Genomic DNA, 15,124 nt, shown 5'->3' on the forward strand with positions numbered 1-15,124 from the left:
AAATGGCTCCTCACCCCACCACCCCCTTAAAAACAAAAAGAAATCTAGGGAATTCTCCTCTCCCAAATCCAAGTGCCCCCCTCTGTTCTGAGCCCCACAGTGTGCTTCAACCGCAGTTAGGCTACATTTGGCAATTCTGTAGCGATGACAGCCTCCTTAATTTATGTGGTCCACGTCTCCAAAAAAACGGGCTGGGCATGACACATGGGCACTACAATGTACGGGCACTACAATAGCAGATTTGCAATTTTCACTCAGCAACATCCTCTGCTGCTTGTTTCTGGAAAACACCCATGGAGTCAAATTTGTTATTACACCAGTAGATAATTTCCAAAAATGTGGTCACTTGAGGGGGGGGGGGGATTCTGCTTTTATTGCATTAGGGTCTCTGTATATGGAATCTGCAAACTATTCTAGGAAATTTAGTTTTACAAGAGTCAAATAGCGCTCTGTCCCTCCCGAGTCTCTCTGTATGGCTAGGGGCAATACTGTACAGCCACATATGGGCCAATGCAATGTTCAGCAGCAATTGTTTGACAAATTTTGGTGCCAGTTTTACCCATTTCCCCATGTGAAAAAGTAAAATGTGGCGCTAAAACAAAATTTTGGTGGTAAAAATGTAATTATTTTTTTTTTCACCACACAGTGGTATCAAATTCTTTGTCACACCAGTGGTGTCAATATGATCACTCCACCCCTAGATGAATTCATTGAGATGTGTAGTTAGTAAAATGGGGTCACTTATGGAGGGTTCTGCAAAAAAGAACACAAAAAAAAAAAGATTAAAAAAAGTGAAAAAAAAAAAGGCAAATGAAGACTTGGCACAATGTAATATAAAATATAATGAAACTTGCGACCTTTCCTAATAGAAGGATGTTTTGTTTCTAGGATGCGGCATCCCTTGGCTCCCAAAAAGGGGGGATCACCAAACAGGGCTGGTTGTACAAAGGAAACATGAACAGTGCAATAAGCGTCACCATGAGGGTGAGTATGAATAATATATGGACACCAAAAACAGAATATCCACTACCTATTGTGTAGAGCTGTGTCCTCATGTATGACCTGAAGTGGCAATGGAAGTGTAAGTAATTCCCTTGTTACAAGCCTAGCAGACTCCCGTCACTGCTAAGAGCCATGTTGGCAATCTCCTATTCCTTAGTCACTGTGCCGTCTGCATGGTGTGACATTGACATGACAGGTTACTGTGATACCTATGAGACCTTTCCATTGTGCCGCATGTTAACTTTTATATTTAGTGTACGTTCCTTAAAAAATAACCGGCATTCCATAGTGAGAACATCTTTTTGGTAATGCGCTATTGCTGTCGGACTTACCGGTAATGATGAATAACATTTTAAAACTTTTCTTTTTTCTTTCAGTCTTTTAAGAGGAGGTTTTTCCATCTCATACAGCTTGGTGACGGATCATATAACCTAAATTTCTACAAAGATGAGAAAATCTCCAAAGAGCCTAAGGGATCAATATTTCTTGATTCTTGCATGGGTGTCGTACAGGTAAATGTCATGCTTTATCATTTATGAGGTTCCAGTTGTGTCATGGGGACACGTTTTTGCCAGTGTTTTACATGTTAAACATTCTAGGCAAGATCTGTTTTATGCTTAGGAGTAGAGTTGAGCGACTTTGGTTGGATCGGGTTTCGTGAAACCCGAATGAAACAATTTGTTTCAGATGAAACTGGTCCGACTAGGGCAAAAAAAGTCGGAGTTTCGTCCGAAACCCGACCCCAATGCAAGTCAATGGGGAATAAAAGTGGGCATTGAGCGGATGACGTTCATCCACTTAATGCCGACTTTTATTCCCCATTGACTTGCATTGGGGTCGGGTTTCGGACGAAACTCCGACTTTTTTTGCCCTAGTCGGACCAGTTTCATCTGAAACAAATTGTTTCATTCGGGTTTCACGAAACCCGATCCGACCAAATTCGCTCAACTCTACTTAGGAGATATCCGTATACAGCATGTAATCTTCTGTTGTGACAGCAGTCCCATGCAAAAAGATTTTCTTTTAGGTTGTGGTCTGCCACACTTATACCAATATTCCTGCAGATTTCAGGACTCTTGAAGTTTATGGTTGTGGGTCGCTACCTACTTTTGTAAATGAAAATGAGGGAACTGGTACACAGTAACAGGCAAACTTGTCATATGTAAGTTCTTCTGATGAACATGTTCTAGCATGCTACAGAAGGTACACTCCAGCCACAAATGGGGAGCAGATTCATTACAGATATATCCACTGTTTTTATTTTTTGTTTTTTTTGCTGTAATTTATTCCCCTAAAAATTTGGAATATATTTTGAAACGTTGATATTTTTTTATCTCCTTGCTAGATATGCTGATATTTTTTTTCTCTGACGTGTACCTCCTCTGCTTTTTAGATCTCAGCATTGCGCAAAAGTGCTTAGATTTTCTATGAGAGATTGGGTGAAAACGGCCCCATCCTAAATCCTAATCTGCTGCATTTTGTTAAGGATATTAATTAGAAGCAGAGACTGAGAAAACTGTGGGCTTATGAGTTATGTGAAGAAGGAAAGGAAGGTGCAGCCAGTGCTGAGCGCTGATCTGGCAGACGCTTTTGTGTCTGAGTTCGGAGGTGTCCTCTGGGAGCTGGGAGTGTTACATTTTCTTAGCAGCATGTTCAGTTCAGGAAGCGTTTGCTGTTTCTTCTGCACTTGGCACTCGCCCATATTTTTAGAATAAATCTGAAAAAACACTTCCAACCTTGCTGCGCATTCTTAGTAGGTTACATACAGGCCGCTAGTCCGTGTGGGATTCCAGCACGGTAGAGAACATTCTTAGCTGCACATAGATATATATTGGAGCCGGCTAATGCTGGAATATTACCGTCACACTACAACTGGTATTAGAAGATGATACAAGACGTGGCTCTCACACATTCTCAAGAAGATTTCATTTTCTGCGCTACTTATTGTTCATAATACCTTTTCTTACACTTCCCAGTTAACACTTCGTAACCTCCCTAGCCATGTATTCTGCCATAGAAAACTGCTGCTGATATGGGATGTTAATGGCCCAACATGTCAACCCTAAACTGCAAAATGTCCCACCCTGCTGTGGGCAGACCATGGCGGCCTAAAAACAACCTATTGTTTCCTTTCACACTCTTGCGTACGCCTTATGGTTAGCAGGTGCACACTTCTGAGATGAGACTGTTGCCTTTTAATGAATGTGCATCTACCGGCCCTGAGTGCAAGGTAGATGGCACGCTATCCACACAAATGAGCCTGGGTTCTAGGACATTGCAATATATGCTGAGGGCGGTCCCAGCCCACCCATGAGACGGACCCTCAGCAATTTACTTCATATGTGACACAAGACCAGAATAAATTATTTTTCTTGGGTATCTGGGGCTGCGGGAGTAAAGCACTTGTACATGTGCATTACAATCAAACCAATTATACAGGAAAATCTGCTGATTCCCTTTAATGTCTAATTCCCAGTTTACATGTAACAGCCTGAAGTCAAGTGCTGAAGCCTGGCTTAGTTGATAGTGTTTTTATTTTCATACTTTGTTATAGACGTATTGAACATGTCATTAAAATTATTCTGCCGCTGCAAATCGTTCTGGGAAAAATCTCATTTGTGTAATCTCTTCTAGAACAACCGAGTCCGGCGCTTTGCCTTTGAGTTGAAGATGCAAGACAAAAGTAGTTATCTCCTTGCTGCAGACAGCGATGCAGAAATGGACGAATGGATCAGCACCCTTAATAAAATATTGCAACTGAATTTTGAAGCTGCTATGCAGGAGAAGAGAAATGGAGAATCTCACGAAGGTCTGCTATATTTGGTGATCTCTGCAATAAGGTTATGCTTAAAATGACACTTACTATTACAGGTGGCTTTAGCCAGAAGTAATATCCACTCTTGGCTTTTAGATTTGCCACACACTGATCTGTTTTTGTACTATGTTGCACAATTATTATTATTTATTATTATTATAGCGCCATTTATTGCATGGTGCTTTACATGTGAGGAGGGGTATACAGAATAAAAACAAGTACAGTACAAGTCACGACTGGTACAGGAGGAGAGAGGACCCTGCCCGCGAGGGCACACAATCCACAAGGGATGGGTGAGGATACAGTAGGTAAGGATAGAGCTGATCGTGCAGCGGTTTGGTTGATCGGTGGTTACTTCAGGTTGTAGACTTGTCAGGAGAGGTAGGTCTTCAGGTTCTTTTTGAAGGTTTCAATTGTAGGTGAGAGTCTGATATGTTGTGGTAGAGAGTTCCAGATTAGGGGGGATGTGCGGGAGAAATCATGTATGCGATTGTGGGAAGATTTATTAGACAATCCTGTTAAACCTCCAATATACTTAAAGGGGTTGTCCGGGCTTATCACATAATCTCAGTGCATATCTGGGCTGCAGAATGCTGACAATAAATAATTTACCTTCTGTGGCCAGTTTGCACGGTTTCCAAGATCACTCTCTTGCTTGTAAGAAAAACGTCCAGGAGGATGTGTTCTGGCATTGAAAAGCCCGGACAACCCCTTTAAACCCCCTTCTCACATAGAGAGATCGCTAGCGAGATCACTGTTGCGTTATCGATTTTGTGACGCAACAGCGATCTTTCCTGCGATCTTACTACGTGTGATACACAGCGGCGATCGGGCCCCTGCTGCAATGTCGCTGATCATGCTCGAATGTCCTGGGCCATTTTATGATCGCTGTGTTTGACAGGGACAATGACGAACGACCTCAATACTACAGGTCTGAGAGACAGAGTCCCAACGACCGTCGTATCATTCTGTATCGTTGCTGCGTCACTGTTGAGATCTGACTGTTTGACAGCTCACCAGCGTCCTCGTGGCGACGCACCAGCGATCCCTACTAAAGCGCGTCGTTGTCGGGATCGCTGGTGCGTCGCCAAGTGTGACGGTACCCTTAGACTATTAATTGCTGAAACTGTCGCTATCGACTGGTTTGGTCAACAGTCTAAAGTGTATGGGGACCCTAGATAATTTATTGTTGGGGACGTTAAGGATCCAGAATGTCTGATTTCGGACTGCCTATCCTTTTCTTTTCCCAGATGTAAATCTGGCAGTGGCTCTCTCGCAGGAGAACAATCACTGTGAGTAGGATAGATGGCTACCAGCCTAATAATCGGCTGAACCATCGTTTGGCCAACAGCCATCAAATGTATATGCCAGGCTTTTAGGTAGGCTTCATGCAAGATAATGTGTGATTCATAAGTACCCCACCAAGCATTGTCTATAGCAAAGCTATTACCCCTTAAGTGTCTGATTCCGGGGGAGGATACAGCGGCACGTTGACACACCACATTGGTACACTGAATGGACTCCATGAAATGCTGTATGACTTCATGCATCTGTTCATACTCTGACATAGATAAAATTATTGTTTTTATTTTTTTTTTAAAGACAACACATGGAGCAGTTTAATTAATCCATATTGCTCTTTTAAATAAATGTTTTAATGATAGAATTTTCAACATTTTAACCATTCATAATATTTTTTTATGGTTTATACTTTTAGATGATGAGCAGAGCAAGTTTGACACTTCATCATCAAGTATTGATAGTTACCTCCCAGAGAAGGTGGGTTCTAAACATTTAATAAAGTATCATTATTGTTATTTCTGAAGTTTCTAGTTTTTTTTTTGTTTTAATTTATAAACTGGGTTATAGCGTAATTTCTACCCTTGGTTTTGTATTACATTTGGTCCTTGTAAGGTCTTAAAATTTAGGTAAATACAACCTCATGAAACACAACACATGACAAATGACTCTGTCATTATTTAACAAAAAGGAGGCCAAAAAATGATGTACTACTTTACTGCTTCCACAGGGACTAAGTCAGAGGCTGATAATAAAATTACCCTGATTTAACTGTTTATCAGCAAGTATGACCACTTCTATAAAAGCAGAAGTTTTGGCAGTTTGCTGGTCTGGAGAATTCTGCATTCTAAGGAAGAAGTGTCAATTATTGTTTAGTGAGAAAGATTGTGGAAGTGGAAAACATTCAAGTCAGTTAACAACCTTCTTAGCATTGAATGTCACAACTAATTCTCCCTAAGGTCACACCATGCAATGCTGAGAATTGTGAAAAGCCCAGGAGCTACAACTCAGATTCTAAAGGACTCCAGGTAGTATGGTACACGATCAAGTACATAATAGTTCAATAAAAAAGAATGAACAAGTATGACTATTTTTTTAAAGGCTGCCAGAAGAAAGTCTCTTCTTTTATATAAAGAACAAGTCAGAACAGCTAAATTTTGCAAAAATGCATGTGAGTAAACCACGAGAATCTGTAAACCATGCCTATTGAACAGACAAGACAAACTTTGAGATGTTTGGTCATAATACACTGCGCCATGTTTAGCGAAAACATAACTGCGCATATTAGCAGAAACACCTCATACCAACTGTCAGTGGCGGATGGGTGATGAGTTGGACTTGTTTTAAAGCCAGAAGACCTGGCCATCTTTCAGTCATTGGTACATAGACTATGTTGTTGTGGACTCAAAGTATTCTAGAGTTAAAAGTGAGGTCATCTATCCAAAATCTAAAGCTTAACCGAAACTGAGTCATATAACAAGATCGTGAATCAGAATGCCTGAAAGGTAAAAGAATCAGTGTTGCAATGCCCCAACCAAAGTCGATGCCTTAACCCAATTAAAATACTGTCGTGGGATGATAAGAGAGCTGTCCATAAAATAATGTCACAGATCTGCAGGGACTTAAGTAACGTTAAAAAGAGTGGCCAAAACTCCTCCAGAAGAATGTGGGACACTGGTAAGGTCATACAGAAAATGATTACTTAAAATTATTGTTGCTACACAAACTATTGAATCATGGGGTGTATTTTATTTCTCGTTCGCCTTATTGGGAGACACAGAGACCATGGGTGTATGCTGCTGCCACTATGAGGCTGACACTATGCACAAAAAAAGGTTAGCTCCTCCTCCGCAGTGTACACCCCACTGACCGGCAGGAAGTTCCTTAGTTTAGCTTAGTGTCAGTAGGAGGTGGACACGGGTCTTTTATTAGACCCCTATCTACCTCGTCGTGCGTCGTTCCTTTACAGGTTTCGGAGGGATACGGAGTGAACAGTCACATCCGTACTCCCACAAAGAGACTATGAGTACGGCGTGTACTGCCACCCCGTATCCTCATAGGTCTCCGCGGCAGGACCAGGAGCCTCGCACAGGTGCGTGCCAGCTATACGGACGGTCCTTGCCCCCCGCCTCCCACCATCTCGCCTACCAGAGCCTGACGGTTGGACGAGGCGTGGATTCCATAAAGACGACAGACAGCGTGGGATTCTCAGGTACCTTTATTGTGGCCCCCGGCCTGGGTGAGTATGCGGTCCCCCGGCATTTTCATCTTAAGGCGGTCGCCAGGGGACCACGGTAGGGCCTGCGCGCCCGCTTCTCCCCACGGTCGCCGCATCCATGAAGGCCCCTGTTCTTTCTGGCCTTGTTCTGCGCCCCCCCCCCCCGCCCCGTTTTTTCTTCATCCCGGCAGGGGTATACAGGGGTCGGGCTGTGGGAAGCAGGGACGCGGCCCGGGGTTGCGGCCCGGTGTTGCGGCGCGTCTTCCGCGCCGACCCCCTGCTGACAGGCGGCCGGCGCTATTAATTTAGGCCCCGGCTTCATCTCGGGCCTACCGCTGCGTCGCGCCCACGCCCCCTGCCCCTTTCTTCTAAGCTGGCTTCTCTCCCGCCCGTCCTAGGCCTTCCCAGCCCCCTTGCCTCACACCAGCCTGCTATTGGACAGCGGGCGGTGCTAAGGGGATCTCTGCGGCGAGCTCCGCCCTTCTCCCTCTGGCAGCGCGCCCTTTCCCTGGTGGTCGCCATCTTCTCAGCCTGCCAGCCGGACCTCATTCCCTGCCGGATTTCGGTCGCTGGGCCTTTTTTCAGCCGGATTGGCCTGGCCTCATCCTGCAGCCAGATCAGAGAGCGTCGCCCTTGGGGACACCGGACTGTGAGTAGCTCTGCACCTGCAGACTGACACCCTTCTCTGCCTTCTGTCCCCCAACCGGCCGGCACTGCCTCTCTTTTCACTATGTCCAACGCTAAGTCTGATCGTACCCGCTCTGCGTCCAGCCCGACGCCGCTCAGGAGCCATCCATAGCCCCAGGGGCGAGTGAGCCCCCCATGCCGGGTTGGGCCTCCTCTCAATCACAGTCAGTGGCAGACCTCATCAAGGTGTCTCAGTCCCTAGTAGCCGTTCTGGACAAGTTGCCCTTGGGAGCTTCGGCGGGACCCAGCACGTCTCAGGACGTCCCATCTGAGCCAGCCAGCGGCAGTCGCAAGAGGCCCAGGCAGGACCTCCAGGCGGAGTCCTCCCCTCGTCCTACCTCACCCCATAGTCCCCAGCTGTCTCCCTCTCGGGCCTCCTCCCCCGAGTCAGGCGAAGCGCTTTCGGAATCGGAAGGGGTCTTAGAGCTGGATTCAGACCAGGATGCGAACATGAAGGTTACGGTGCAAAACCTCATTGCCGCGATTCACCATACCTTTGACATCGCTGACGCCCCTGCGAAATCCTCAGATCAGGAGGTTTCGTCCAGACGGGCGGAAACACCATCCAGGGTGTTTCCCTTCCATTCTGAGTTTGGAAAGATTTTTACAATGGAGAGAGAAGATCCGACCAGACGCTTTCAAAGAGGAAAGCGTCTCGGCGTGCTGTACCCGTTTGCTAAAGAGCTCACGGACAACTGGGCCGCTTCTCCCTCGGTGGACCCTCCCGTGTTCAGACTTTCTAATAATACGGTCCTTCCGCTGTCAGGTGTGGCGTCGCTAAAAGATTCTAATGATAGGATCATAGAATCCCTAGCAAAATCTGCCTTCGAAGCGGCATCAGCAGCAGTATGTCCAGTCTTTGTTTCTTCTTGGGCAGCAAAGGCCATATCCACTTGGGCAGATGACCTTCGGCAGGGCATTCTGGATAAGGCACGACCAGAGCATTTGGCCGATCTCGCCAATCAGATTTCCCATGCGGGGGATTACCTGCTTTCTGCCTCCTTGGATGCCGCATCTTGCGCAGTTCAGGCGTCAAGTAACATCGTGGCAATCCGACGTACAATTTGGCTCAAGGCCTGGCAGGCGGACTTGTCCTCTAAAAAGTCTCTGACCAATCTGCCTTTTCAGGGAGTGCGTCTCTTCGGATCACAATTGGATCAGATTATTAAGGACGCTACAGGAGGTACGAGTTCTCTTCTCCCCTCCAAGCCTCGCAGACCTCCTCCAAGGCGTCAGTTTCGTCCCTTTCGGACTTTCCGCCGTTTCAATACGGCGGAAAACCCTTCCAACCAGCAAAGGCCACAGGCAAGTCAGGAAAGAAAAAAGGTTTCCTTCAGGCCCACTCCGTCCTGGCGGTCCCACTCTTCCCAGGGAAGACCGTCCAGATCTAGATCTGGACGGTCTACGTCCGCATGACTACCATCGGTCTCCCGTGGGTCCCTTCCAATTGGGAGGTCGACTTCTCTTCTTCAGCGACGTCTGGCTCGCCTCAGTAGAGGACGCTTGGGTCAGAGAGGTTGTATCAACAGGATACAAAATAGAGTTCATTTCTCTTCCACGGGATCGTTTCTTACAATCCCGTCCGCCGAGGGATCCGGCCTTGGTCCCGGGGTTCGGTTCGGCCATCTCCTCTCTTCTCAGTTCCGGGGTGATTGTGCCCGTTCCCGAATCGGAACGCTTCACAGGGTTTTATTCAAACCTGTTTGTGGTGCCGAAAAAGGACGGGACAGTTCGACCCATCTTGGATCTCAAGTTACTCAACAAGAGAGTTCGCCTTCGCCACTTCCGGATGGAGTCAGTTCGCTCGGTAATTGCTTCCATGGAGGAGCAGGAAATCATGGGTTCCATAGACATCCAAGATGCCTATCTACATGTGCCCATATTTCCCGGACATCAGAAGTTCCTGCGGTTTGCGATTCTTCACGAACATTACCAGTTCGTCGCGCTTCCTTTCGGGCTCGCCACCGCTCCCAGAGTCTTCACGAAGATTATGGTGGCGTTGATGGCCTTGTTGAGGTTCAGAGGTCTCGTTCTTTTTCCGTACCTCGACGATATCCTGATCAAGGCCCCCTCCTTTCAACAGGCCCGCCTAAGTGTGGCGATCGTTCTAGACACCCTGCCCAGTTTTGGGTGGATCGTCAACCGGGATAAGTCCTGTCTGGTCCCTACTCAACGCCTTGTGTTTCTGGGCCTTCTGTTCGACACTCGTCGGTCAAGGGTATTTCTCCCACAAGACAAGATTCTTTCCCTGCAGCAGGGCGTGCGATCATTACAGATCACACGATTTCCATCCCTCAGGACAGCCATGAGGGTCCTGGGGAAGATGGTGGCGGCGATAGAGGCAGTTCCCTTTGCCCAATTTCACGCCAGGCCACTCCAGCAGGCCATTTTGTCCAGGTGGAACAGGTCGGCTCTGTCTCTGGATCGTCCGGTTCGCCTTTCCTGCCGGATCAGGCGGTCTCTCAACTGGTGGTTGACGTCTCCCCTCATTCTCTTGGGGCAGTCTTTTCTTCCCGTTCACTGGCAGATTGTCACTACGGACACCAGCCTCATCGGCTGGGGTGCAGTGTTCCGCAATCACACAGTTCAGGGTCGATGGTCGACTCAGGAATCAGCTCTGCAGATCAATGTCCTAGAGATACGGGCAATCCATCTAGCTCTCGTCCACTGGGAAAGGCGCCTCAAGGGCCTGCCTGTCAGGATTCAGACAGACAATGCCACAGCGGTGGCGTATATCAACAGCCAAGGGGGGACACGGAGTGTCTCAGCCCTGGCGGAAGTGTCCAGAATTCTTCAATGGGCAGAGACCTTTGTTCCAACGATTTCCGCGGTTCACATTCCCGGCGTGGACAACTGGGCCGCCGATTTCCTCAGCCGCGAGGGTCTCGCGGCAGGGGAATGGTCCCTACATCCGGAGGTGTTTCATCTGCTCTGCCGTCGGTGGGGAACCCCGGATGTAGACCTCATGGCATCTCTCCTCAACAGGAAAGTCCCACAATTCGTGTCCAGGTCTCGGGACCCTCTGGCAGTGGGCGCCGACGCTCTGGGCGTCCCTTGGTCACAGTTCGTGCTCCCCTACCTGTTCCCTCCTCTGCCTCTTCTTCCCAAGTTGTTGAAGAAAATCAAAGTAGAGGGGTTTCCAGTCATCCTCATCGCCCCGAATTGGCCCAGAAGGTCTTGATTCGCAGACATTGTCAACCTTCTCGCGGACGCCCCATGGAAGCTTCCCGACGGGCATATCTGCTGTCTCAAGGCCCGATTTGCCACCCCAATTCTCGGTCGCTCAATTTAACGGCGTGGCTGTTGAGACCGAGGTTTTGAGATGGGCAGGATTCTCTGATCGGGTAATTCATACCATGATCCGCGCCAGAAAGCCGCCTTCTTCGAAGATCTATTACCGTACTTGGAAAGCCTATTTCTCCTGGTGTGAGGCCAATGACATCGCGCCCTTGGTTTTTTCGCTCCCTTCTATTCTGGCGTTTCTTCAGGCAGGGCTGGATGCTGGGCTTGCTCTCAGTTCCTTGAAGGGTCAAGTTTCGGCACTGTCCATTTTATTTCAGAAAACGCTGGCCTCCCGGCCCCAGGTCAAAACCTTCCTCCAGGGTGTGGCTCACACGGTTCCTCTGTACCGAGCTCCCGTGGATCCTTGGGATCTTAATTTGGTTCTTCAGGTTCTGCAGGGTCCTCCTTTTGAACCTCTCAGGGACGTTTCCCTTTCCCTCCTTTCTTGGAAAGTGGCCTTTCTGGTGGCCATTACCTCCATCCGGCGCGTGTCGGAATTAGCGGTACTTTCTTGCCGCTCTCCTTTTTTGGTCCTTCATCAGGACAAGGTAGTTCTGCGGCCTCCACCCTCTTTTCTTCCGAAGGTGTTATCTTCGTTTCACCTCAATGAGGACATTGTTCTGCCATCCTTCTGCCTGAGCCCAGCTCACCCTCGGGAGCGGTCTTTGAACAAGCTGGACCTAGTCAGGGCATTGAGAGTCTATCTAGCCCGGACGACTTCCTTGCGGAAGTCAGACTCTCTGTTCATCACCCAGCCTCAAAGGCCACTATTGCGCGCCGGATCAGATCGGCAATTTTGGAGGCATACCGGGTCAAGCATCGAGTGGCCCCTCCAGGGATCAGAGCGCACTCTACCCGGGCGGTGGGTGCCTCCTGGGCGGTGCGCCACAGAGCTTCCGCGCTGCAGCTTTGCAAGGCTGCAACGTGGTCATCGGTTCACACCTTTGTGAAATTCTACAGGGTCCACACCTACGCTTCGGCGGACGCCAGCCTAGGTAGAAGGATTCTGCAGGCTGCGGTGGCGAGTCCACTGGCCTGATGGAAGTTTGTTTCCCACCCCAGGGACTGCTTTGGGACGTCCCATGGTATCTGTGTCCCCCAATAAGGCGAACGAGAAAACAGGATTTTTTGGGTTGCTTACCGTAAAATCTGTTTCTCGGAGCCTTCATTGGGGGACACAGCACCCTCCCATGTTCTACAACTCCTGTTCTTATGTTTGTCGGTTTGTTACAGTTGAGTTGTTTGTTCTGTTTTCAATCTATTCTGTTACTTCTCCTACTGCTTTCTCACTAACTGAGGAACTTCCTGCCGGTCGGTGGGGTGTACACTGCGGAGGAGGAGCTAACTTTTTTTGTGCATAGTGTCAGCCTCCTAGTGGCAGCAGCATACACCCATGGTCTCTGTGTCCCCCAATGAAGGCTCCGAGAAACAGATTTTACGGTAAGCAACCCAAAAATCCTGTTTTTTCAGACACCACTTCTGCATTTTGGCTAAGTTTTTAGTAAACAATAAAGGTGTATTAATTATCTTGTGGTGTTCATCTGCGGTTGTATTTAACTAAATTTACCTTCTAGGGACTTGATGTGGTTTTTATAACATTCTGATACTTATATCATAGAATTCAAAGAGAGTGTACTTAGTTTTCCCCATGACTGTAACTGCCATATAGCAATTTTATATAGGGGAGCCGTGTATTTTATTTACATAGCACCATATTCCACTGCACTGTACAAAGATTATTATCACTTGGCTTGCAATCTGAATTTGAAATTAACCTATCAATGAGTGTTGAGGAATGTATGAGGAATCTAGTGTGTAAAACATGGGCAGAAGCTACAAAGTCTATGCAGATATTGCCATTTGTCATATTCAAAACCATTTTCTTGTATCCTATTTGTGAGTTCTGATTTAATACAGGGAAGTTCAGAGTTCAGGAGCATCATCTTTTGGTAAAAGCAGAGATCAGTTAAAAAGGGAATCTCTTAATGTGGAGATCTGCCCTGCATTTTAACAAACTTTGTTTTTCTCTGAATGGGAACTGTGTAATGCCTAATTTTTCTTGTGGTGGCTCTGCAGTACAACTAAGTGTTTCCTGCCAAGATCCAATGAGTAACGTGGCTCCTTGTGAAGATTGACATGTCGAGCCTGACATGCCAAGATGAGGAGACTTTTAAACCACAATGTTCTTCTGCAAAATATGCAAATTGTTTCTTTAGAGCGGGAGAGGACGAACTCTAGTGCTCCCTCTAGGATGTAGCAGTCCTAAAAGTCAATATCGCCTCTCTAACGAGCCGTGTCACATGACACATTTAAGATTGCAGCTTCCTATAGGAGGCACTAGAGTCCTACTCCTCCTGCTAAGATTTCCCACAGAATACAGCTTATCACAGGGAGTCCCTAGAGGGGGACACTTTGGTGTTAAGGTCCTCATAGTCTAATGAATCTCCCTGACTTGCCGATATTGGCAGATCTGCCTACAGTCCACAGTGTAGTATCCTCCAGACTCTCCCCCACACAAATGATTGTCGTTAGACAATAGAATTGGCCATAGTGGATTTCCAATGGCCTATCCTATTGTTCTCTGAGGGATAAGCTGTTGCCCGAGAAGTCTGGCTGTTTCATAGAGCACATAGAAGCTTCCCAGTAGAGCTTGTGCATTCTGGTGTATGGGAGGACTCAGGAGAGAGATTTTGACTGAATGTTTGGTCAGCAGCTATCATGGGGTGCTTTATGGTATAGTCCATTATAACTACATTATAAATTACATATGATATATTTCTTGATAGTTAATTATGGCAATTAAACTACATCATTTTCCAATTTTTAGTCAAAATTCTTACTAGTATATAATCTGTATCATGTTAAATGTAATATTCCATTCAGTTATTCTTTCCTGTATTATGTTTCTGTTATTGTGCTGAAGTTGTTTATTCCCGTGAGAGCCCTTACAATGTAAAAAAAAAAATAGATTCTAGGTTTTCAGTGATTTTTTTCTCTGCTCAGTATTAGAATAAGCCTAGAGAAAATTGGGTTTGTTATGAGATAGGAAGGAGACCAGTTTCTGATGTAATTGTTTCCAATCTGATTTGCTCCAGACCAGATAGATGTGGTTAATCTGAGCACTCTTTGTTTAATAGGAGTCTGAAACCTACTGGCCGCGCTCTTCTTGCCAGGTTCACACAGCCTGCAGTCCAACTCCGCTTCATTTCGAGCTGCGGCGTAGCTTATCCAGTTACCGTGTAGCCATTTACACAGGCCATCCAGTGTTCTCTCCTGACACATCTATGATATGTCCGGAGATCACTTTAGATGGAAGTTCCTATTATTTTTCGCAATGCTTTGCCTTATTATGGAGCCTGGCTCTGCATGGGTAGTGATTCGGTTATTGCCACAGTCTGACAATTGCACTAATGGAATGAAAGATTCAATTCAGCCGACAAATCTGCAGCACTTGAGTGACGGTATCATGTGGAGCAGAGTCTCTAGGGAATGTTTCCAGGATCTTGTTAAATGAAAATGAAGAGGGGCTGTTACAAGGCAGGTGCACGACGTGAAGTTGCAGACTAGAAGATATACAGTATGCAAGGTTTTATTTTGTGGGTCTATTAAAGGGATGCCTCTCGGCACTTGCAAATAAATGCAAAGAAAATGGAATCACATAAATTGTTACGGTCTCGTAGAGGAAAAAAAAAATCCCTTTGCAAAAATCAGAGAGACTAGACATTTCTCCCATTGTCCAAGTATATGAAGCTTTTTAAAGCGTTAAACACAGATGCTTAATAGTCAACCGCATGAGGTCTTATTAACACACTGCAGGTTTG

At 46.7% G+C, this 15,124-nt stretch overlaps 1 protein-coding gene across 11 annotated transcripts in view; it reads left to right on the forward strand.

Annotated features, from left to right (window-relative positions):
* The window catches only part of DOCK9 (dedicator of cytokinesis 9), a 345,565-nt gene that overhangs the window by 142,815 nt on the left and 187,626 nt on the right, over positions 1–15,124 (forward strand). For all 11 annotated transcript variants that reach the window (XM_073569540.1, XM_073569534.1, XM_073569535.1 and 8 more), the window contains exons 6-9: positions 889–984; positions 1,380–1,514; positions 3,637–3,811; positions 5,535–5,596. In XM_073569540.1, the coding sequence (XP_073425641.1) occupies positions 889–984; positions 1,380–1,514; positions 3,637–3,811; positions 5,535–5,596 (468 nt within the window). The remainder of the gene's footprint in view (positions 1–888; positions 985–1,379; positions 1,515–3,636; positions 3,812–5,534; positions 5,597–15,124) is intronic.

Source organism: Dendrobates tinctorius, unplaced genomic scaffold (assembly GCF_039654945.1).
Source record: "Dendrobates tinctorius isolate UK_male_01 unplaced genomic scaffold, ASM3965494v1 ptg000026l, whole genome shotgun sequence".
NCBI classification, from domain to species: domain Eukaryota; kingdom Metazoa; phylum Chordata; class Amphibia; order Anura; family Dendrobatidae; genus Dendrobates; species Dendrobates tinctorius.